At 44.9% G+C, this 24882-nt stretch overlaps 1 protein-coding gene across 1 annotated transcript in view; it reads right to left on the reverse strand.

Annotated features, from left to right (window-relative positions):
* Positions 1 to 242: 242 nt before the first annotated feature.
* Nek10 (NIMA related kinase 10) overlaps positions 243 to 24882 on the reverse strand; it is a 171472-nt gene continuing 146832 nt past the window's right edge. The window contains exons 32-36 of the mRNA XM_038349513.1: positions 17329 to 17439; positions 5869 to 5977; positions 3990 to 4042; positions 3855 to 3910; positions 243 to 294 (exon numbers count right to left, since the gene is read on the reverse strand). Of these exons, the coding sequence (XP_038205441.1) occupies positions 243 to 294; positions 3855 to 3910; positions 3990 to 4042; positions 5869 to 5977; positions 17329 to 17439 (381 nt within the window). The remainder of the gene's footprint in view (positions 295 to 3854; positions 3911 to 3989; positions 4043 to 5868; positions 5978 to 17328; positions 17440 to 24882) is intronic.

The following is a 24882-nucleotide window of genomic DNA, read 5'->3' on the forward strand; positions in this document are numbered from 1 at the left end:
TGTTTTCTCCCAGAAGCACACTGCTAGCCTGCCATTGTGTATGTAATGCACACAGGGGACAGAGACCCAGCACTGTGGCTACCACATGCCCCTGTTGGAGAATAAGAGCAACTCCTACAGTACTGTGACTTGGTCTTTCCTATGCCATCCTAGCAGCAGCCAGTCCCGGGCATCCCACAGTCTTAGCTGAAGCCTAGAACTTGAACTTGACTGGGAAACGCCGTCCGCTCCAGGCAGTGCTCTTATCTTTTGGTTGGGTAGTTCTTGGTGGTCCCCCACGGATAAGAGTGAGATCTAGAAGGTCTAGAAGTGGAAAGAGAAGCCATAGAATCAACATTTCTGACCCACTGACAAATTTCAGTAGCTCTGGCTCGAACAAACAGGTATAATAAATAAACCACAATTAATAGAAACTAAATACGATAGGAAGTTTTAGAGAGTGTGACCTTTTGCTGAAACTTGGTGGTAGGATTCTTCTCAGCTGATGAGTACAGTGAAAACCAGTGTTTCTTCATGGGGGAAAATCAACACCATTCAAAGTAGCTTATGCCACATGAACTTCTACATTCTTTCCCTGGTATTGCACAAACATCTATGCTCATTTACATGTATCACATTGTGATAGTCTGTATGTAACTGGCCCCATAAGTTCATAGGGAGTGGCACTATTAAGAGGTGTGGCCTTGTTGGAGGAAGTGCGTCACTGTGGGGGCAGGCTTTGAGGTCTCCTATGCTCAAGCTATGTCTAGTTCAGTTCACTTCCTGTTGCCTGCAGATCAAGATGTAGCTCCTTCTCTGCTCTCAGCTCATTCTCCAGCACCGTGCCTGCCTGCACGCCACCATGTTCTTCTGTTACGTTAACAGACTAAACTCTCTGAAACTGTAAACCATCTAATTAAATGTTTTCCTTTATAAGAGTTATGTGGTCATAGTGTCTCTTCGCAGCAATCGAAGCCCTAACTAAGACACCCATGAACATCTGTGTTCACCTACCTGTATCAAATGTTCATCAGTCTGAACAAGCAAAGCAATGCAAATGGATTCAATGTGCATTGCTTTTTAGTTTCTCTTCATGTCTCTCAACACATTCCCCTATCGTTTTCATGACAAAATACTGTAAAATGTTCACAGGGGATGGTGAGCTGGCTCAGAGGGAAAGGCGCTTGCTGACAAGCCTGATGATCTGAGATCAAGCCCCGAGACCCACATGGTCAAGGAAGAGAACTGACCCCTGAAAGTCGTCTTCTGACTTTTCGCAAACATCCCTGCTTTCTCTCTCACACACATAAGCACACTCAAAAATGTCATAAATTTAAATGATCTCGGTTTCCTGTCAATTGTAGAAAACTATGCAATAACTATGATTTCAGTAATCTCTCATTTGTGTGTGTCTCTCTGTGTGTATGTATGAGAGAGATATAGAAAAGCCAGAAGTCCACCTTGACTGTTTTCCCCAGGACACCATATCTTTTAACTTCTGAATCAGGGTCTCATTGGCCTGGAACTCGTTGAGTGGCCAGTGAGCCTAAGGGACAAGTCAGCACTAGGATTACAAGTATGTACTACCACCGCTGTTTCCCTTTATCTCTAAATTTTGTAAAACAGAGTATTTTACATGTGCAGTGTTCTGCCTACATGTATGTCTGTGAACTATTTGCTTGCCTGGTGTTCTCAGAGGCCAGAGGAGGGTGTCAGATCCCCTGGAACTAGAGTTACAGACAGCTGTGAGTCACCGTCTGGGTACTGGGAATTAAACCAAGTTTTCTGGAAGAGCAGTCAATACTCTTAATTACTGAGCCATATCTTTAGCCCCCATGCCTGTTTTATTTATTTATTTTTAACTTGAGTTTTGGGGATTCTCATACTTGCAGGGCAAGCCCTCTCCCACTGAGCTGTCTCCTCCCCACACTTAGAATGGAAGACTCTCCCTTACTTACATACAGTTCTCCTGGCCAATCACTGAACCATAAAGCTATAATCTGGTATAGGTCTACCATTCTCATCTACAGATGAGAATGTAAGGTACCATTAAATAACCCAATAAAGCCAATTCACGAGCCTCTGTAAACTCACACACCTAATTATTCATTGATACACAGTTCCGTTTTCTGCAAGAACATGAAGCTATTCACTCCCCTTGCTCCTGAGCCTCAGAGGAAATATACACAAAATGAAAGCAGTCACAGGATGACAGCCTCTGCCCCACTACTTCAAGCAAGGACACTTGAAATAATAAGATACTGAACAGAGAAATACACACTACCCACAAAAGCCTTGTATGCTCAGCACCTCAGTGAAATGCAAACATCTCCCTGGGACGGTGGGAGGAGATCACCTGTAAGGACTATGATTTCTGTACACAATGTATCAAGGGGCACCTGTAAGGACTGTGATTTTTATCCACAATGTATCAGAGGCCACCTGTAAAAACCCTGATTTCTATCAACAATGTATCCTTGCAAGATCCGGAGAACTCATTTTGGTTTTGCGGTCCCCCATCACAAGCCTCTAAATTTGCAATGTTATATTTTAGAAATACATTATCAAGTCCAAAGAGCAAGCCGTTGAACAATCTCATGTGTGATTCAGAAGAAAGGCTCACTGAAATGGGAGCAGAAGAGAGGAGAGGGGACTGAAGCGAGCTAAAAGAAGAAAGGAATTTCTCTGTAATGACCTTAGCGAGACGGTCTTGAGTCCTTGCTTTCAGGGCTACTCCTCACTGTCCTTAAGGGACACTTCTGGAACAACTTAAAAAGCCATCACAAAGTAGCTTTCCTGGCTGTGGAAAGAACTGTTCTTCCCCCAGGAGAAGCCTGCATGGGGAAGCCCAGACCATCTGGGGTATGTTCTGAATGTGGATGCTTTGACACAATGGCGCTTGGGAACACAGAGGGACACCTCTGTCAGCTGCTGTTACCAAAAGCCAGAGCTCCCTATGCACAGTACTCCACAGTGCTGGTGTTTGCTCAGGAAAGGCTGGAAACAGCAGGAATGAGCACTTCCTGAGGAAGACCACCAGCAGTGACTGACTAAAGGGGAAGATGACTACTCCAGCTCCCTCCCTTTGAGAGGAGAACTCGAGATACACTGTTGACAAAGCATCTCAGAGTCTGGTGCTGTGGCCCAAGATTCAGACACCCAATATGGAAACTTGCTTAACAATGAAGTCTTACTAACTTCATCGTCTTTGTCAGTGTTTTCTAGAACCACCTATCAAATAAACTAAATATATTCAAATTACTGCAGTATCTCTTTGCCTAACAGTAAAACTATAAGAATTCTAAACTAGATTTAAATTTATCAAATTCCAGGTGGTAGTGGCACACGCCTTTAATCCCAGAACTCAGGAAGCAGAGGTAGGCTGATCTCTGTGAGTTCGAGGCCAGCCTGGTCTACAAGAGCTAGTTCCAGGACAGGCTCCAAAGTTACAGAGATAACTGGCTCAAAAAAAAAAATTGGTTTTTAAAATAGTTTCTCTTAAAGTCACCCAAAATATGGTGTGCTTGGCTATGAGAACAATGGATACCTGAGCTTCCTGCTCTTCTAGAATGGCCCAAGCAAATATTTAACTCAAGGAACCAATCAACCCAGAAATGTTTCCCACTGACTTGTGCTCATAGCCTAATAAGCAGCCAGTGGGTAGAAGGCAGCAACCTTTTGCTTCATTGCAGGAACACAGGAATGAGGTCTCCACAGAAGCTTGGCAAAGGCACATTCTCCCGATGTCCATATCCACTCAGCGCAAATAAAAAACATCATAGATCAGTTTGTAGAAACAAAGCTTTCCAGAATCAAGGACAGATAAAGCAGAGCGAATGTCCAACCATCTCCCTCCATCCAACCCTGACTCTCACCTGTTAGTTGTGAAGTTGTAATAGCCATTTTCCTCCAGGACTTCTTCGATCACAGTCTGGAATTTACAGACAATCCGGTTAATATGGAGTTAAAAGCAACAGAGGTGAAAGCACCCGGGCTGTAGAAATACTTACCTGCATCTGCTCGTATGTGAATCCCTCTTCCAGCTCCAGGCTGCTGGGTGGACCTGAAACACAGCAGTTACAGACAGTCAACCTTTGGTTCATACCGTCTTCATTACACCTTACTGGCAATTAATACTTAAACGGCAGAAAATAGGGTCAGCTTCTTACCTAGAAAGACTCAAAGGCAAATTCTAAGGCCAGAGAGATGGCTAAGCAGGTAAACGTACTTGCCTCTCAAGCCTGATGACCTAGTTTGATCCCTCCCTGGACTCCCAAATGTTGTCCTCTGACCTACGTGCGCAAGCGCGCACTTGCACGCGCACACACACACTAATTAAAATAAACTTAATTAAAAATAAATTCCAAAATGTCTTGGCCTTGTTGGCTGCTCTGGGTGAGGCCATTACAATGCAATAAACAAAGACATAGGAACAAGACTCACTGTAAACCAACCAAGTAAGATAACAGTATGTGTGTTAAGGTGAACAGTAATTCCAGATACAGAGCACCTTAACCCACTGGGGAGGTGCCAAAACCAATAGTCAGTTCCCCCTAGTCAGGCTGCATTGACCTATCAGGAGGCCCCACTGGAGACAGGCAAGAGAAGGAGTTATTAACTTGGTTGCAGTTGAAGGGAGACATAAAGACAGAGTCCTGGCTCATTTTAAAGCCTTGTTTAAAGGTCCTGCCCATGGTGCCAGCAGGTTCTGGTGTCTGGTTTTGCTAAACCTCCTGTGAAAAGGGCTAAGCCTCAGCTCTGGGGTCAGGCAGACCTAGGAAGAGTTAGTTCCAGTCTTGGGCTTTCGAGAAACTACAACCAGAGTTCACTTCAGCTCAGTTGCTTTGATGAGAACTTTGACCAGCAGGCAAAACTGGCCCAACCTGGGAGCAGCTGCTAAAAGCAAATGACTTCTGATATTTTGTTATCTTGAGTTTGGAAATTTCTCAGGCTTCTGTTTAAATGACACCGCATCCATCTGGGATTTGATTTATCACAGGAATACGCATTCACAAAGTTTGACAACAAGCAAAAATGATTTCTTAGGCAACACTTCTGCGAGCTATGAAATATTGATCTCACTGTGAAAGTCTCGCTTCTGGCAGCTATGTCCAGGACCATCACTGCAGCTGATAGGGAATTCTGAAGTCTTGGAAGAACTGGGATGCTGCTTCCCAGGGTTCAAACATCACAAGGTCATGCTGAGAGTTCCTCCAAAGGCCTGGCTCTCATTACGTCACATTGACTATACAAATACTATATAATGTTTATATTGTATACGTTTATATTGTATGTTATATGTTTATACATCACATTTTATAGTCTTATTCTTATATTTACTTCCATCTTACAGGAGACACTGAACTTCAGTCTATGCTCTAGATGACTAAATGACTGAGCTGAGATTTGAATCTGAAGTCAATGTTTCCGGACTCTGTGTCTGTTACCTCACACTACCCAGCTTCCTTATGTGGAATTATTCTAAAGTGAAAAAAAAAAATTCTGGTTGCCTGATGTGAATTCCTTGGGTATGTCTCAAGCTGCCTCCATTTTGAATACTTAAGTCTTCCATTTCTGCTTTTTATCTTCCTAAATGCTCTTAGACATTTGACTTCATGAAGCAACAAAAAAATAAAAAATAAAAGGAAAATACAGTTCACACACAGAGATCCCGCTGTTTGTTTATAATGTCAAGTATAATGCGAGGAAGGCATTGCGTGTGCTAGGGCAGGATGTCTAGGAACCTCTATGCACTGTGTCATTTTACCCCCAACCACCATGTCAGAGAACACCAATTCCCTACTGTCTGTGTATGTGTGGTGTTTTAGGACGTAGGTACAAAATGGTTCTCTCTGCTGTTGCTTTTGGTGAAAGCCAGACCCTTCTTACCTGTGGGGTCACTTTGGGACCAGTTGTTTGCGGCCAGGGAATGATGCAGTAAGTGGTAATCGGACGTAAAAAAGTTTGGCTCAATCGGCTCTGGAGACCCCTGGGACAACTGAAAAGGAACATGGGACAACACATCAGAGCAAACAGCAGGCAGCTTCTGGGAAATGCGTTCCCATTCGACTAGGGGACCCTGTGTCTGTCTGGGAGGGTTGCAGCTCTGAGGTCCCTTGTAAACGGAGAAACTTCCTGCTTCCAGATGGGAAGCGGGAAATTACAGTGAAGGCATCCTCAGACCGTTCCTTAGTCACATGAGAAAACCATGCTTCACAATGGCAGAAGACAAAAGGCGTAAAAACAATGACAGGAACCTGGGACATCAAGATGTGGTTTTTAATCAGGTGTTGGAGCAATAAACCCCAGTTATTCAGCAGAACAATATTCTTAGTTCAAATCAAAGCCCATTTTCATCATCCGCTTTGAATAGCACCTTTGTAGGACCACAGCAAGCCAGTTTCTTAATACGTTTTTTCTAAATTACTGTTAATTAACTAGGTTCTCCAAACCTTGGTTCCTAATACTCTATTGGCCCAATGGCAGAATTTATTAAGTCCCAACTGTTTAATGCTCTTCCGTGAAGATGATTTTTTAAATGGAATTTCTTAATGGAATTTAAGGCTATAAATATTGTCCGACTCCTTTTACCTTTAATTCCACCCAATATTTGGCTCAGCTAAGTTTTAGTGCCAGAGTTAATTTACTCTTAAAATGTCAAATATTAATAAAACAGAAGCAGATAGCACCGTCTGAACTGGGCGGGCGTAGTTAATTTGGATTTACAAACTGCTCATGAGTTAAGCACATCCATTTCCAGTGGCTTGAGAAAACTGGAAGCACAAACCACAGCTAAATAATGTGTGCCACCTGGTAGCCCAGAAGACTCGTGTGTGTGTGTGTGTGTGTGTGTGTGTGTGTGTGTGTATGTGTGTGTCTCCCCCTCCCACGTGCACTGTGTCTTCTCTATCCTCCCTTGCTCCTCTTTCTTCTTCCAAATTAATATGTACAAGAATGTTTATTGCACACTGCTTATAATAACTAAAAACTGGGAAAATCTCAAGTGTCTGTATAGACAGGCAGATAGATCATGGTGTGCTCACACAGTGGAATTCTACAAAGCCGTGAAGCAAATGATTGATACCCAGAGTGTGGATGAACAGTGAACAAACAAAGCCTGGCACAGGCGACAGAGAAGAAAGCTTCACCAACACGCATCTTCACACCATCCAGCAGAACCAATGAATGGTGATGGCTATCGGCATCCTGGTAACCGGGCAGGAGGGATAAGGTGGGATGAAGATGACGGAGCTTGCTGAGCAGTCAGGAAGGCTCGGCATGTTGCTGCGGAGGAGGTCACACGGGCAAACATGCACCTCACTGTCCATTCTGCATTATCTCGATACATTTTAAGTTAGCAAGTCAGAACTATTCCATCATTGCACATCAGACACGATGAACACACGCTGCAGGCATTTTCTAGTCTCCACACTCATACTGTATGAGAAGAAAATGTGGTCCTGTCCCTTTTCATTCTTGAAAACGTGCTGTTCTTCAGTGATAACTGACAACTCGGGTTCATCACGGCACGACTGTCAGATGTACATTGCAGGAGGATCGGATGGCCCCAGGCATTCTGCCTTTCTTACAATCTGGTTAGCACTAGTCGCCATGGCTAAGCTGTGAACATTCCCTAGGATCCTGAAAACAGTTTCCTGTGCTAGAATGACTTTACACAAGATTTTTTTAAAAAGCAGCAGGGTGTATTCAACATCGCTATTCAGAGTGTCTTGTGGTCCTAACTGAACCCTTGTGTAAATGAATACAACTTGCGAGCAGGGGACCTCAAGACTGAGATAGCAAGGGTTAGATGACTCTTTTATTGGTACTCAGCCTTGGGGAGCAGGCTGTTTAAGACTTCGGGTCTTACATCACATTGGCATACTGCTTTAGCTGGAGAGCCTCAGATTCCCAGGGGCAGGGAACAATGGCCAGGGCCAAAATCTTATTTTTGAATCTAAATATGCTTGTTTTTATTTCAGAATTTTCCAGAGATTCTTTTTATAGTTTAGATTCTAGGAGTAAATATTCTTTTAGAAAACTAATCCCCTCATCCCACTCCATTTACTGTATGTTGTAGTCTCTATCCTTTTGACATTGTAGCATGAGGCTGTCATGAGTTCACACTTGAGAGCCATTCAATCAAGTTACCCACACATACAAAAATAAAATCACACACACACAAAATCGTAAGCTGCTCCAGGGCTGCAGAATTCAGATGTGACCATGAGATTTACAATATGACCAGGAGTATATCTTTGGGTATATATAGACAATGCATTGCAACAATAGGCATTGCAATAGAACTAGAGGAGTGTATATAGACAACGCATGCTCAACAATAGGCAGCGCAGTGTATATAGATAGGCAAGGAGTGCATATAGATAATGTATATACAATTATAGGCAGTGCAGTAGATCTAGAGAAGTTCATATAGACGATGCATTGCAGCAGTAGGTGATGCAGTAGATCTAAAGGAGTTCATATAGACAATGCATTGGAGCAGCAGGCGGTGCAGTAGATCTAGAGGAGTGTGTATAGACAATGCATTGCAGCAATAGACAGTGCAGTAGATCTAGAGGAGTGTGTATAGACAATGCATTGCAGCAATAGGTGGTGCAGTATATCTAGAGGAGTGTGTGTAGACGATGCATTGCAGCAATAGGCAGTTCAAGAGATGGTACAATGGAAAGTTGGAGATTTGCCCACACAGGAAAGAATAGTGGAGAGTTTCACCCAGGTAGCACTGGAGGAGGCATAGACACAGAAGTTTAGTGGTCACAGAAGAACTCATTGCCACTAAGGGCTTAAGAGATCCTGGCAAATTTGGTCATTCTATTTGGCTCTTACCACTATCTTGTAAGATAAACATTATCTTCATTTTGTCGGGGAGGAACTTGGAGAGGCCATTTACCCAAGGAGCACAGCAGTAATGGCAGAATCTGGCCAGAGTCCAGGGCTTTCCACAATCAAAGGTCAAGCAAACCTTCTACCCTTTGACTTGAGTGACTTGAGGATACCAAGACAAATAGTTGAAAGAGACTGACATTTAGACAGAGCTAGGGGTCCTGATGTGGTCACGGGGAGCTGAAGGTGATTCTAATTATGGATGTGACAGACGGCGAAATCCCTGCTGCCCAGTAGGTGGAGACAGAATGTCTTCAAAGTTGCAGCCCCATGGCTAGAGGAACCTATGGTTGGTTATTGGTTCCACAATGGCATGGTAAGCACTCAGCTTATATGTAGACCTGCCTTTACCACGCTTTCCCTCCTTGCATGATAATAGTGAGTACCCTCAGTTTGAGGTGCAAATGACTGCACACATTTTTGAACTAGCAAGTCAAGGGACACATCTGAGAGAACAGATTATGGCTGTCACCACCTCTGCTCCAAGACGTTCCTGATTCAAGGCAGGTATGAGCCATTTTCACACTAAGTCAGTTAAGAACAAAGGCTTAAGGCAGAAATGACAGAAAAGCAAGCAAGGAGAGACTACAAATGCCATCACTTCATTTCCCAGACTGTAGCTTCTTTTCCAGACCAGAGAGTCTAGTCCTCTGCTGCTGTCCACAAAAAACACAGGACCTAACGGATGGAGAGAATCCTGGAAGACCCAGAGTCAAGCATGAATGGAACTAGATGTTGGAGTGAGAAAAACCTGCAGCTCGGGCCACCACGCTGCACTCTCTGCTCCTCTGCTCTAATTTCCTTGTCCTCTGAGACTGAATGCCACTATCAGAGGCCATAACACATGGCTTAATGTCCCATGCTCTCTAATCTACAGCTTCTTTGAGTGTCTTATTAGCTTTTCATAAGCACTTTGTTATTGGAAATGGTCAATATCTATATCCAGCTGTTTTCTTCCATGAGTCAACGGTCCATCAGCTCTGCCACAAGCTCCTTTACCAAAGCACCCAGCTGGGTAGTGCTTACATTTCCTCTAAAAGTTGTGTCCCTAGAAGAATGCCATCAGGGAAAGGATGAAAATGTTCCATGTGGTGTTAATTAGAAGCAAGACCTAATCCTTCCCAGACCTAGTTTAAACAGTGACAGTGGTATCAAGCAGGAGGCAGAGTGGCTTTCCCTCCAGGAAAGTGGGCCCTGACTCTGGAGCCTTTCTTCTAGGTCAGAACTGGTAACTTGTCCTAGAGACTTAGCTTGCCTCTGGACTCAGGGCAGGGCCAGATAAACACAAAGCATGCTTATCACAGATATGAAGTCCTGGGAGCTGAGCAATCTGCCTATCTGGAAAAGAGCTGGAAGCCTCGGCCATTAAACAACACAACATGGACCGGCAGTCAACCTCTGGCCCTTACATGCGTGTGTACACGTTACCAACCATCTGCTCTAACACACACACACACACACACACACACACACACACTACACATACACATGAACAGGAGATGGAAACTGGTTAGGAGTTTAGGGACAAGGACTTTGATTCTTGTTCTTAGCCAAAAGCCAGCAGTCCCCTTGGTCTGTACCAGCTGGAGACCAGAAATGCTGACGTGTTGGGGGTTCTCATTTCTGGGCTGGCTCCTCATCTTTCCTCTGCTTTCCTGCTTAGGGCTTGTAATACTGAGCTCTTCTATGATCCCATGCTTGTCCCCAGGAGGATGAAATCACATGCTCTCCTGGGAGGATTCTAGTTTCACTTCTTCTAATCTATTCATGACAGTGTAACCAAAACGTTAGTCCAGAGACCTGGGATACAGAGGTTCACAGAGACCTCATGGGTAGGCCAGTAAGTCCCAGCTCATGTTCAGCCCCCACCCACCCCACCTCATGCTTCAACCGCTTAATAAACCCAGTTTATTTTTTTTAATATTTATTTATTATGTATACAATATTCTGTCTGCATGTATTCCTGCAGGCCAGAAGAGGGCACCAGACCTAATTACAGATGGTTGTGAGCCACCATGTGGTTGCCGGGAATTGAACTCAGGACCTTTGGAAGAGCAGGCAATGCTCTTAACCTCTGAGCCATCTCTCCAGCCCCCTAAACCCAGTTTAATAACTCATAGACACAGAAACCCTCAGAGGCAATCCCGGTCTTGAAAGCTGTTCTGCTTGCTTTCTTCCCCTTCAGGACCTGCCTATATAAAAACTACGACCTGAAACTCACCCTCCTAGCTCTATAAGTCTTCAGATGTCAGTATTCAAACCTGGAGTGCCTGAAGAGCCCAGGAAAATAAAAAGAGACCATTGTCAGGCATATGGAGCAATAGAGGAGAATAACAGGCTACAGGAGAGCTGAAGGGGGAGATCAGGACAATAATGGAGTTCTAATTAGGAGGTGGAAGAGATATAGATACAGAAGGAGGAGGAGGAGGAGGAGAGGGAGGGAGTACAGTAAAATAACATTAAGGTTATAGGGAAAAGTCATAAGGAATCATAAATGAAAATTTTCCATCTGGGCTGACAATGCTCACCCGAGAGCCATAAACCATCTAGTAAAAACCCCAACACCAAGAATGAGAAGCCCTCTTTGTAGTTTTTGGTCAGGGTTATCCAAGAGACTCCAAAAATATTATAGGCTATTGCTGTTGAATTCAGTTGTCTTCCACCTGCAGAGGTGGGAGGTGAGTCCCCATTGCTGAAAACACATGTATTTCAGAAACAGGACCCAGAGGATCCGAGCTGGATCTAACCTGAATGCCTCCTTGCTGAGGACTAGCTTTCATGGTACCAGAAGGCTCCATGCAAGCTTCCCAAGAAGAGAAGCAACAATCCTACCCAGCAATGACGCCTGGGAATCATATCAACAACCAATATGGCACGATAACACTAAGGATGCAGTGGTGGTGCTCACACCTTGGTGTGACCAACAGCTCTCTAATTGGACTGAAGACCTGCTCAACAAGAGTGAAAACATGTCCGACTGAAAACCTAGCCAACCACCTATGCCCATTCATTCCCAGCTACTACATCCACCTCCCCTGCAGGCCAGGCTCAGGGAGCAGTGCAGAAGAGGAAGCAGAAAGATTGTAAGGGGCAGAGGAGCAGGGAGTAGCTGTGTCATGAAGTCTAACCATCATGGCTGACTTAACAGGACCTGAACAAAGATGATACCAGTAGACACACTAACATGTAAAGCTCATGAGATGACAACCCTAGACAAAGAGCTACAGGCAACTAAGGAATGCTGAGGGAAGGAGAAATAGTCTTCCCTGAGGAAGTGCACACTGATTGGTTATCCAATACCAAGTGTCAGCCCTGAAAACACACATATACTTTTCTAAGAAAAGTTAGAGCAAGCCTCAATTCTTAATGGAAAATCCATGGGAGAACAAAGACCTATGTCCCATAATACCCCTGAGCTCCATCCCTTCGAAATATGGGAAATCTATGCTACTTCCCCTTCCCAGGGAAGCAGAGGGGTTGAGGACACAAGAGCATGAACCACAGAATCAATGAATCAGGGCTCATAGGGGGATCACAGAGATTGAAGCAACAATCACAGACCCTGTATGGATCTGAGTTAGGGCCTCTGCATATATGTTATATTTGTATATTTGGTGGTCTTGTGGGGCTCCTAACAGTGGGAGTGGGGGCTGTCTGATGCTTTTGTCTATACTTGGCATGCTTTTCCTCCTACTGGGTTGTCTCATCTAGCCTTGGTATGAGGGTTTGTGCCCAGTCTCATTGTAACTTATGCCCTATTCAGTTGATATGCCTGGGAGGCCTGCTTTTTTTTTTTTTTTTTTTTTTTTTTTTTTAAGGGAAACAGAGGAGGAGTGGATCCGGGGAAGAGGGGAAGTGGCAGGGACTGAGAGGGAGGGGAAATTGATCAGGATGTAAATCATGAGAGAAGAATGGGGGGGGGGAGGACATGTAGTCTCCATCCCATTTTTTCCCAAGTCTGGATTTTTTATAAAACTGTCCCTTCCATCAGTCTTTCTCCTGGTTTCTTTTGGCAACAGTGGTAGGTTAGAAGACCTCAGCCCTGGCAACTGTGTTATTTATTATCTGTCCTTATCCCTGTATTTGCTGATACAGCAAGATCCAGTGCAGGGACTGGCAAACTGTTCTATGGAGTCGGGCAGTAAGTGTTTCCAGCCTGGAGGATGGAGGGTTTCTGACTCTGCAACTCAGCTTTGCCTGCAATAATAAAGTGGCCACAGGCCGCATGGAAATGAATGCATATGGTTATGTAAATAAAGCTTTATCGATAAAATAGGCAGCGGGCCAGATTGGTCCGAGGGTTATAGCTTGCTGACTTCACATTCAAAAGCTTGATAAGATGCAGCTGCAAGCTTTTGGCAGAAAGGGCTGTGTCCTCCACTGCATGGCCTGACTCTCAAGGGACCCCGCTCTGTGGCTTCTCCATCCCGTCTTGTCCCGGGACTATAAACCCACAGTGCCAGTCAAAGTTCATCTATAATATAAAACATCCCAAGCCAGGTGGTGGTGGCGCACATCTTTATTCCCAGCACTTGGGAGGCAGAAGCAGGCAGATCTCTGTGAGTTGGAGGCCAGCCTGGTCTACAAGAGTTAGTTTCAGGACAGATACCAAAGCGACACAGAAATCTTGACTTAAAAAGATATAATATCTATTCCTCCATCAGCAATTTGTTTACCCTGACACAGAACTTAAAACAGAAAGTAAGAAAACGGATTGATACCCTTCAAAAACAAGTTTGGAAACAATGAATGGGTTTCTTCAATTGCGCCAAGGGTAACCCACAGGTGATTTTCCTTCAGTATCATTAACTCTGGATTTAATGCTGCTGTTAAGCCGTGACTGTATTCTTAGCAATGCTTCAGGGACAGCTTGAGCATGGCTCCCAGTCCTTCGGACACATGGCCAGGACACAGGTCCCTGGCCATGCTGTGTGTCTATACCTCAGAAGATCCCAGTCCAAGCTTGTGTGATCCCTGCTCTCTACCAATCCACTGTGTCTCCTCAGAAACACGTGGAAAGGTATTGAATGGTACTTGTTTGGCTTCTAGAGAATGTAGTAAGTATGTTTTTAAAAGAAAAGATTTGTCATGAATTTCCACTCACGAAGAGAGCAGTGTGAAATACTGACTAACCTTTTCCGTCTTGCTTCTCCCCTTTCCCGTGTTGAATATCCTAGTTCCTCAACCACTGTGCTATCACTCGCTTGGCTTTGGTGGCCCTGAATTATTGCAGCCATGATGAAGCCTGGATCAAAGAACAGCTTAGGTGAGCTAGAGAGAAAGAGTTCACTTCTTAGAAATGGGCTGTTCCATCTTTTGACTCCTGTGTATAGCATGCTGGCCATTGATAATCTGATAAAAGCTATTGATAATGTGATGCCAGTCATCCCATAATGGCTCCTTCAAATTGCAGGCACCTGCTCCCTGGGTCCTGCTCTCAGAAGGGAGGAGAAAGTGAAAGTCAAGTACCTGGGTGGGTAGGTGAGGCTTAATGTGGTGGTCTGACTGCTCGGGTGATGAAATGCCCATTCCTGAACAAAAGTCATCACAAGAGAAAGACTACCAGAAAGTGGGTGCACAGGCACAGGGGTCATGAACTTCTTTGGTTTAGACCTTTCCACATACATAAAAGTGCATGAATAGATCACAGCAACACATAGTTTAATAAAGAACTGAAGAAATGAGTACTTTCCCGTGGGATCTATAAGTACGTAGTATATGCTGCTTTCACTAACTAATTATATACATGAAGCACTGACCACAGGCCAGGATGTAGAAGACGCAGGGAAATCAAAGGTAAGAGGGACTGGCTGCATCCGGGAGACACACAGGCAGAGGTTAAAACACACACAGCTGGTTAAAACGCGGGAGTGAAGAAGTGAGCTGGGCATGGAAGAGGGGATGCTGGCTGTGCACAAGGAAGCCTCAGCAAGGCCTCTGTGGAGGAGCTGACTGATGCCTCGTTCAGGGGAGCACAGGCTCATTTCACTGTGTGGCAGGGCTTCCCTTAGAAGAATGGGGCCTTATGTCTGTTGACTACAGCTGAACCCTAGCTGCTGAATGTCCTCTCCCCTGAGTCAAGGGGCCCCATTGAGTGTGCTACAATCTGACCCTAGTTTATCAGAAAAGAGAAAGTGCCATCAGTCGCTAGACAGTGTGACCTGCTTCCTAATCCTGCTGAACTTAGAAACAACTCTTTGTCCCCAGGCCCTAGAAACCAGGTCGGCAAGGCGAAGGGTATTCGAGAGATGTATTTGCGGCCCTACCTTTGTCTATCAGACTGGGATGGGAAACGAAGAACTGAATAGTTCCCCAGGAAACTCATGCTGGGAGAAGGAAAGGCTGAAATTTGGCGCTAGAGGGGGCATTTGTCTCTTGAAGAGAGAGTCCATGGTTCAGACAACATCTCAGACCGCCTTAAAAGAAAGGTTAGAGCTGTCCACTGAAGCACCTCTCTTGCCTTCCCCTTTGGTCTCGGAAGACCACTTGGGCTCCCAGAGGGTCGCTGGACCTCTTTGTCCCTCTTCCCAATTTAGTCACATTAAGTCTCCTTTACTTGCTTTTCAGTTTTAACTTGGCTCCTCACTGGCTTGTTGAGGGGGGTGGCTCAGCCTGGCTCAGTAGCATGCTCACTGGAGTCCCCCAAAGTCCTCTACTACTCTAGCAATCCCACTTTTATGCTCAGACCAGGATACTGACAAGAGATGCTCTTATGACACAGACAGGGGACCAAGGATGCAGGGGGCGGGGTGATTTAACAAGAGAAAATGTCTTTGCTGTCAGGGAAGAAAAAAACTCAGGTGGAGCCCACAAGAGAAAGACAACAAGGATTTGCCTTCAGCTCGGGCATAAGTGAAAAACCATTGGGTGGGAGGGGAATGCATCTCTGCACATCCTTCTGCCGTAGAAGCTTTTATCCCATAAAACCAGAATTTCTGCTAAAATGAATTTGTATGCAAATTGACTTAATCTCAATATCATTTTAATAAGAATATAAAAGTAAAGCATTATGTGATCTTTTGTAAGAGATAAGCTTCTCTCATTTAAAGCTATATTTCTTAATATTTAGGATACTGTAGATAAATGTGAGACCCTCTGTACCTCTGCTTTACCTATACCAGCTCCTCTACTTTCCAACATAGCACATAAAGGACAACTTGCTCTCTTGTCTCTGAGGGTGGGGTCATGCTTTGTTTACCTACCTGCAGCTGCTTGTTTGGTGTATTTATCAATGGTTCAGGCGTCATTATGAGCTAACAGAGCAGAAACAAGCCACTTGCCTTTCGAAAAAATTGTGTGTGTCTGTGTGTGTGTCTCTGTGTGTGTCTGTGTGTGTGTGAGAGAGTGTATGTATGTGTGTGTATGTGTCTGTGTGTGCGCGTGCCTGCATATGTGTGTCTGTGTGTGTGTGTGAGTGCATGTATGTGTGTGTATGTGTATGTGTGTGCGCGTGCCTGCATATGTGTGTGTGTGAGTGTGTGTCTCAAAGAGCCTGGCAATAAGTTTGCACCTAAAAGAAGACTCACTAGCCGGGCGATGGTGGCGCACGCCTTTAATCTCAGCACTCGGGAGGCAGAGGCAGGCGGATTTCTGTGAGTTCGAGACCAGCCTGGTCTACAAGAGCTAGTTCCAGGACAGGCTCCAAAGCCACAGAGAAACCCTGTCTCGAAAAACCAAAAAAAAAAAAAAAAAAAAAAAAAAAAAGAAGACTCACTAATGAAAAAAAAAAAAGAAACTTCCCAGGGAGAGTTCATTGGCAACACAATACCAAGGTTTAAGCATATGAAGACACTTAACAAGAAGGGGAAGAGGAGGATAGCAAAGTGGGGGAACAGGGACCAAATTATCTCCACCAAGGCAGCTAGACTTTCCCACACCTGGGGACAGGCAGGACAGGACAGAGGGCTTTGAGCACTTCCGGGACAAAGTAGGCTTCCTGTCTTCAACTTGTGTTGCCAGAGGTAAACAACTTCCTTCCCATTTGGTCTAAGATTTAGCCTCCCTGCGTGTGAATAGAGACTTTGCTGTATCCAATGATAAGAAGGCAACCAGATGTTGAAGATGGAAGCTCATTGTACACACACAGATGATTACAATTGTGGTCTTGTGTGGTCAGGTGACTGTTTCAGACAGGCAATGCACACTTTAGGGACTTTCTGAAGAGTCTTGTCACAAAATGCTGGGACAGATTTTTCAAAGGCAGGCTATGAGATGCATACTTTTAAATTAAAGACAACATGTATTCTTAGGACAACGAGCTGTATTAGTCACCTGAAAATAATACCACAGAAATAAGGATAAGAAGTCAGAGATAAAACAGACCCATTGTGGGATTTTAAGCAATAACCTTTGTCAGTGCACAGAATTCAAGAACGAGTTAGAAGGGAACAGGAACCCTCAGGATGTTTCCAGAGGACAGATCCTTATGCACAAAACACATACCTTCTTAATCTCAGATTTCAGGTTACAAGGGTTGCTCTGCTGGCTGAACAGGGATTTCTTGAACCTCTCTACAACCCTTCTCTTCAGATCATGGTGCAGGGCTGGAGGCAGCTGCAGGAAGCAAGCAGACAGTCATCAGAACTGTCTTCTACACTTCATCACCCCTACAGGACGCACTGACACAACACAGCAATAGACACTCGCAAGACTGAGGAGGAACCTGAATTAGCAAACTATACACTACGGCTTTCATCCTCTCTACAGGAGGATGGCTCCGCTTCCATTTATCATGGGTACACTTACTGACACATGAAACATGTAACCCTTTCATGTAACATCCATGCCCACATATGTTGCATTTTGTGAAGAACAGCCTTGACCAGAAAGGTCCATTCTGCTCATGTTTGGGTGTCTATGGCATACTAAGCAGCACCCCAGCCACAGCCCTGAGAAGGACCTGATGCCTTGAACCAGGAAACACAAAAACCCACCCTTTTCTACATAGATGGCCACCTATAAGGGTTCTTCAGCTAGAGAGAAACCAAATCCTCGGGAACAATATTACCAGTTAGAAAGACAGGATGGATTAGCATGCATTAGGACCTGAAAAGGATCGTGTGAATTTCATAAACACATAGACAGCCACTGCACAATCTTAGAAAAGAAGGGGATTTTAAACAACCACTTAAACAAGGCTTTGTAGACAGGATCTACAGTGGGAATTAGTGTGCTGATCACCCAGGACAAAACAAGCAGCATCAGAACTACCAAGGCTTGATGACTTTTTTTTAAAAAACTATGAATAGATACCAAAAGGAAGAGCTCAGGGAGAAAAGGTTCTGTAGGGAGATGAAATGGAGTACTCACAAATAAAAGGAAACAAAGACTTAAACACTCAGAACAAACGCTGGCCAAAAGAGGTAGAAACACTGTCCAGATGACCATACCCAGTCCTGTCCGTGCCCAGCCCTGCTCTGCTCCCTGGGATTCTTCAGTTTGGGTTGATACCATGTGACCATTTGGGGCCAATAAAATGATGTGTGTCACCATGAGGGTAGGGTGATGCAAACCCCCCAAAAGTCATTGCCCTTCACATGAACTAAAGGGGGCAACGTTGAGGTGAAGGAGAGAGATTTAGCATTATTAGTCTCCTAGCACGGGGTGGGGCCGGAGCAGTGAGAGGATGAAGGCTTCCCTGGAGAGACACACAGGACTTGGTAATTCCCTATTACTTCACACCTGAAGGTGCCGCCTCCCTAAACCAAACAGCAGAGGGCAGTGGTGACCTAGGTCCAACCAGCAACCTCCCAGTTTGATTGCATGAAGTCCCTGCAAGGGGAAGGCTGCACGGGCAGCTGCTGGCTACAATGACATTTTGAAGGGGAGCATCACCATCGGGCTCCTTCAAGTATCAGATCCACTAACAGATTAATTCAGAAATTCATAAAAGTCTTGCCATTTGTTAAACTTGATAAGCCTCTAGTTACCGTGGAGCCCCATCCACTGCCCCTGAATTCAGTATGGAACGTTTGAGTAAGCTCACTTCCAGCCGACTTAAGATCCGCACATAGACCGTGCAAGCAAGCCACTGTGTCTCACTGGGATGAGTATCAGTAGCACAGTGTCCCACCCATAAAGCTCTCAGTGAGAACTGGAAACTTTACACAGACGGATGAGGGCTCAGCTGTAAATGAAGTGAGTCTAATAACTTAGTCTATATGAAAACAGAATCAAAACCCCTGGCTCATGCGTGCTGGGCGCTGGGATCACTCCACATGTTTGTATTCCTGTATCTCTCCTACAGCAAACTTACATGCCAGGGTATGCAAGCTTTTATTGCTGAGGAAAGCTTGTCACACACCTTCCTTCTGAAAGGTAGGCCTTCTACATCATTCTTATCCTTCAGCCAACACCACCGGCACACCACTGCCACACAGCACCCCATAGTTTATAAACATTCCCAGGTCCTTTGTTACAATCAAGTCATACTCAACCCATGAGAGCACCCATTCTGATGAAGAAACTGATCCTAGAAAAGACAATAGTTTCTTCAATTCACATATCTAAACGGTTTCGCCATACCATACAATGTAATAAAAGGAGAGAGAGAAAAAACAAAAAATCTAGTCTGTATGTTTTCTTAAACTTGCAACTATATGGATTCTTTCTAAAAACCTGGATTCCCTACCCAGAAATACATTAGCAAGGCACAAGCCATTTGTAGGGCTCCATTGGGTAAATAGTAGACCAAAATAGCATTTTAATCTATTTTGAAATTTTACAGCTTAAGAAAATTTCCCTAAATGTTAAAAATCAAATGCTGTAAGATTACCATTTAAAGAAATAAAATCTCACACTTCTCTTAGAATTTAGAGTCCCTAAAAAGAGAGCTGATATGAGAAATCCAGCCATGCTGTGACTATCGTATCCTGTTGGCTCTCGGCCACCATGAGTACCCAAGGGACCCAGTAAATGAGCAGACTGTTCTGTTCTTTATCGCTGCTGCACAGCATGGTATGAGTCACAGAGAGCCAGGGGCCGATATCCACTCCTGACAGCACCCCTATGATGGGCAAGGTTGCGGGTGACTTCCTATCTCTTCTCTTGAAGAAAGATACATTGTAATTTTTTAAGTTGTCATGTGATGACTTCAAAGCATTTATTTAACAAAATGACTCAAATGTAGTAGAACATTAAAGCCAGTCTCATTCCATCACCATGCAGGTCTTACCTACGCAACAGCTAAAAGGTAACCTATGGGTATAATTGCCATCTGTTCACAGGCGCACTGGTTCCCAGCATCTAAGGTAAGCTACTCATTGCCTTCTGAGCATGCTGGTCTCAAGACTTCTTTCCAGCTTGATGAAAACAGATGTGCAATCTCGGTAAGAAGGACGTTAACCTCCTGACGGCTAGGACTGTTGTCATTAGATGAGATTGGCAAGTATGTCTCCATGGAAACCGGACAGGAACGGTCGCCACCAGCCAGAAGCTAGGTTTCTCTCAGTGTCCCCTCTGGTCCTCAGGAGAACAGAAGAAGGAGGTTGTCTCGCTCCTCAGATCAGTCTTCCTTTGAACAAGTTTCCTTTGCACAGGTTGGTCTGCGCAGCGAGTGCACGAACATAATGCCTCCGCCTTGTGCCTCTCCTTCCCGTGAACGGCACTGGCTGTGCTGAGCACTGTAAGTTAAGGTTCCAGAGAGGACCCTTTCCTCGCTGTGTCAATATCATGGAGTTGAAAGTATTCTAAAAGCGAACTTGGAAAAAACACTCAGTTGTTATGCCTGAACTGGCAGCGTGGGACGAACGGCTGCCACTGACAGAATAGCACACACATCCGCCTGCAGTGGCTTAAAGGAATAATGACACATTCACAAGGACCTTCATCCGTGCTTTAAAGTGCATGGAAATCCAACAAAGACGGTGTGTATACCCATTAAAGAGTTTATTTACCGCGCCAGCATTTACATACAGACATTGTACTAAATCTCAAATGATATTTCTCTCCAACTTAATGAGTAACAGTTAGAGTCACTAAAGAGCTACTTACAGATCCTATAACACTAAAGAACATTTTCCCACACTTCACTCTAGTGCATAAATGGACATGCATTTCGATATGATATGTTTACCGTCTGATCTGGTAGGTGACATTCATATTCATCCTCAAGTTCTCTCCCAGATTTGTCCTCGTGCTTCATTTAACCAGTTTAAAAGTTACTTGTGATTGCCAAGACACAAGGTGACATCAGAAAACAGTGAGAAAAAGAATCAGTTTTAGAATCTGGGCTCCAGAAGGGCAGTTGACGGTGTGACTGAACAGGATATTAGATTTGGGGCGAAAGTGACAGATTAGAAAGGCGCTCATCGCCAAGCCTAAGATGCCCCAAAGTAGGGGCTGTGGAACACAAGAAAAGCAAGAAGAGGCTGTGCAGTACCAAAGAAGGGAGTGGCTTTGCCCGTCTGGTCCCCACTGTAGGTGGTAGCCACTACCTGTCAGTCCATTCTGATTGTCCTCCTAGGACAGCAGGACACTTCTCCCTGGCTTACGGGACAGATACTAAGTTCTGTAGGTAAGGGCTGCTGGAATACCCTGGAGGAGGATGGAGCTTGTCCTTCTGTGTCCAGGATACTCGGTCTTTGCCTGGCTTCAGCAGTAGACTGTAGTCCGTACATGCTGGGATCCCAGATGATTGGTGCTTACCCCCGTCACATTCAGGGGCACCACCAATAGGTGGCCTTTCAGATAGTTCTACTAACAACCACCCTCGTGGCCTTTCTAATCCCATAGAGGGTGTTCTGCAGCACACCACCCTAGGGTGCTGACTCCCAGCAGCCTTCAGCAGGGACCTCATGGCAGGTGGTCTGTCCTATCTCCAGGGGCAGGATTTTAGGTTTCCTAGCATGGCACCTCAGCAAATCTCAGGGAATCTGTTGTAGGGAAGTGCAGGGAGCCGATTTGCCGGCCACCATCACAAGATGGCGCTGAGCCCCTGCAGGGCCAAGTAAACAACTCCATATTAGGCAAGGCTCTAGACAGAACCTCCCTCAGGCATGACCCGTGTCCACTCTCCCTATATAAGCAGCTGCCGTTTAGTGCTCGGGGCCCTTCGCTTCCTGCTCTCCCAACAACCAAGAGGCTCCAATAAAGCGTGATAGGAGAAGAATCCTTGACTCGGTGGTCGTTCTTCCCTGCTGGCCAGGGGGGTTCGCCGCAACTGGTGCCGGAACCCCGGGACGCCGGGACATCTTTCGGTCACCGGGCGAGGGGCCAAAAAGGATCCAGAACTCCACACGCGGGGCGGCGACGTCGGTAAGCAAGTCTCCAAAAAAAAAAAAATGATGATTGCTGGAGTTGAGCCCTGGAGTGTTCTGCCTAGCTTTTGTGGTAATTGTGATCTGTGTGTTCCTGTGTTGTTTTTGATTGAGCTGCCAGAAGCCTGGTCAAGAGAGTGCCTTTGTTATTGCGACAGCGCCTAGTCAAAATCGAAAGTAAGTCCGTTGTAGATAAAACAGCTTTTCTCTGAGGGGGAAGTAAGACTGCCGTAAATTAAGCGGCTCCCCGGTAGGGCGCCCGTGCATAAGTGCACATTAAGTAAGATTGATAACGGTCGTAAAGGACATTGACCAGAACGCACCGTGGTTCGCGGTCTCTGGGGATTTCACCTTGCCTTCATGGGAAAAATTAGGACAGGACTTGGAAAGAGCTAAATATGAGGAAAGAATAGGCAACTGCTTATGGGAGGGTGATAATGCAGATCTTGTTAGAAAAGGTAGAGAGGCATTAATGACACACCAGGACAACTTATCAGAATCGGATTCAAAAGGGGGAGACTTGGATAGGCCTAAAAGAAAAAAAAAAAAAAGAAAAGGAAAAAGAAAAAGAAAAGGAAAAAGAAAAAGGATCCAAAAGTTAAGTCCAGGAAAATGGGCCAAAGAGAGCCCTTGGACAGAGAAAATAAAATATAATAAAATATAATAAAATAAAATATAAAATATAATATAATATATAATAAAATAAAATATAAAATAAAATAATATAATATAATAAAATATATAAAATATAATATAATATATATAATATAAAAAATATAATCCCCAAAGCCAGAGGATTATTAAAAGGGTTAACAGAAGCCTCAAAGATATTCTAACAAAACAAAAAGGGGGAATAGCAGAAACAGCATCCCCCAGGGATAGAATTGCTTTGGCATTTTTTACATTTAATTTTTTAATTTTTGATGGTCAAGGCCGAACAGCGGCTGATAGACATGCTAACATGACCCCCGAAGATAAGGGAGTATCTGTTATATGGAAAGATGTGTTGGATAATAAATGGTATGGACCGGATCCAGTCATTGCGGGATCCGGGGGAGCTGTTTGTGTTTTCCCACAGAGTCAAGAAGTCCCTCATTGGGTACTGACACGGCTGACAAGGAGCCTGAGACCAACAGCTGAAGATGAGGGCTGCAACAACATGGATGCTGATCCTGGCAATGAAGATAGCCCTGCTGAACGCGAGTCCAATAACGTTATGGGCGGTAACGAAGGCCTGGCCCATGCCAATGCCTGTTCATGCTAACTCTTCCATATTGCCCATACTGTTTTCCACCTCCTGCGATCTGGAGGCATCCTGTCTGCCTAACTCAGACGCTAAACAGGAGTTGTTTAATGCTACAAAGATAGCCCTAAATGGGACTATGTGCTTCTCCCTTGAGGGGAAGGGATCCTGCATAAGGCTTTTACGCAAGAACTTGACCAATTGGATGGATCCCCTGATGCAGAGTAAAGTTAGGATAGGGTCCCTGGGCGCAGCATTAGCCCAGGTGACTCAGGGTGCCACCTCAGGGTGAGGAGGGCCCAGTAATGCTACATCTAGTAATGCTACCACCTTGGCCATGAGAGTGGAGTCCATGGTACCGTTGGGAGGTGCATCCACTCCTAAAAATGCCACTCGTTTTAGGGCGTCACCAATACCTTTATAATCAGTCTAGTCAAGATTCTACTATTGGATCAGGATGGTCCTGGTATCAATGGTTGCTCTCTAATGAAGTAGGAGCCACGGTGGACATCTCAGCCCTGGCGACGCTACAATTAACTAAGACTTGGCTCCTTAATGTTTCTGGTAGCATATCAGAGTCACGGGGCTGGAGAGATGGCTCAGCCGTTAAAGGCTAGGCTCACAACCAAAAATATAAGAGTTCATAGCCATGGTTAATCAGGTACAAACGGCGACCACAATTAACGATGTGGTTTCAAGGACAGCTGATGCATTAGAAACCCAGAATAAAATCAACAATCGTATCCTTTCTGGCATAATAGCTGCCAATCAGAGCATAGATTATGTGCAGACTCGGGTGGATAAATTGACCCGTCTGGTCCAGATCGAATGTGTCTCCTATCAGAAACATGTATGCATTACTTCTCTTATCTTTAACAATTCCAGGAATGAGTCATGAAGAATTGGGGGACTGGTCGCGGGAAGCAGAGCTGTTTCTCCAGAATCAATTGTTCCAGATCACTATCCTAAATAATACTCGTGTCCAGCCCATCACCCTTAAACAGATTTCTGACTGGCTATATTTCCGCTTTCTCCTTTTTTAAGGAATGGGTGGTGGTTGGGATATTTCTGGCATGCTGTCTGGGAGGATGCATGGTCTGCCTGTGGCTGATTTGCCGTCTTCGAGCCCAAACGAATAGAGATAAGGTTGCTGTCCTACAGGCCTTAGCCGCCTTGGAGTGTGGTGACTCTCCCCAAATATGGTTATCGGTTCTTAAGAACCAGTAGGCATTTGTCCTGCATAGCCTTTGCACCCCTGTAGGGCTTGTTCCCATTGCACCAGGGAAGGTATGCTGAGACAACGCTTGAGGTACTGCCTTTGCACCTCCTAGGGGTTTGTCCCATTGCACAGGAGAAGGAGTACCACGAGCCTGGGCCTCCCTTGATCGGCCCCCACATCATGAGGTGGGAGCCAGAACGGGAATAAGACCCCTTGTTGCCTACTTTGCTATAAAAACTAAAAGGGGGAACTGCAGGGAGCCGATTTGCCGGCCACCA

The sequence above is a fragment of the Arvicola amphibius genome, chromosome 12, assembly GCF_903992535.2.
Source record: "Arvicola amphibius chromosome 12, mArvAmp1.2, whole genome shotgun sequence".
In the NCBI taxonomy this organism is placed as follows: domain Eukaryota; kingdom Metazoa; phylum Chordata; class Mammalia; order Rodentia; family Cricetidae; genus Arvicola; species Arvicola amphibius.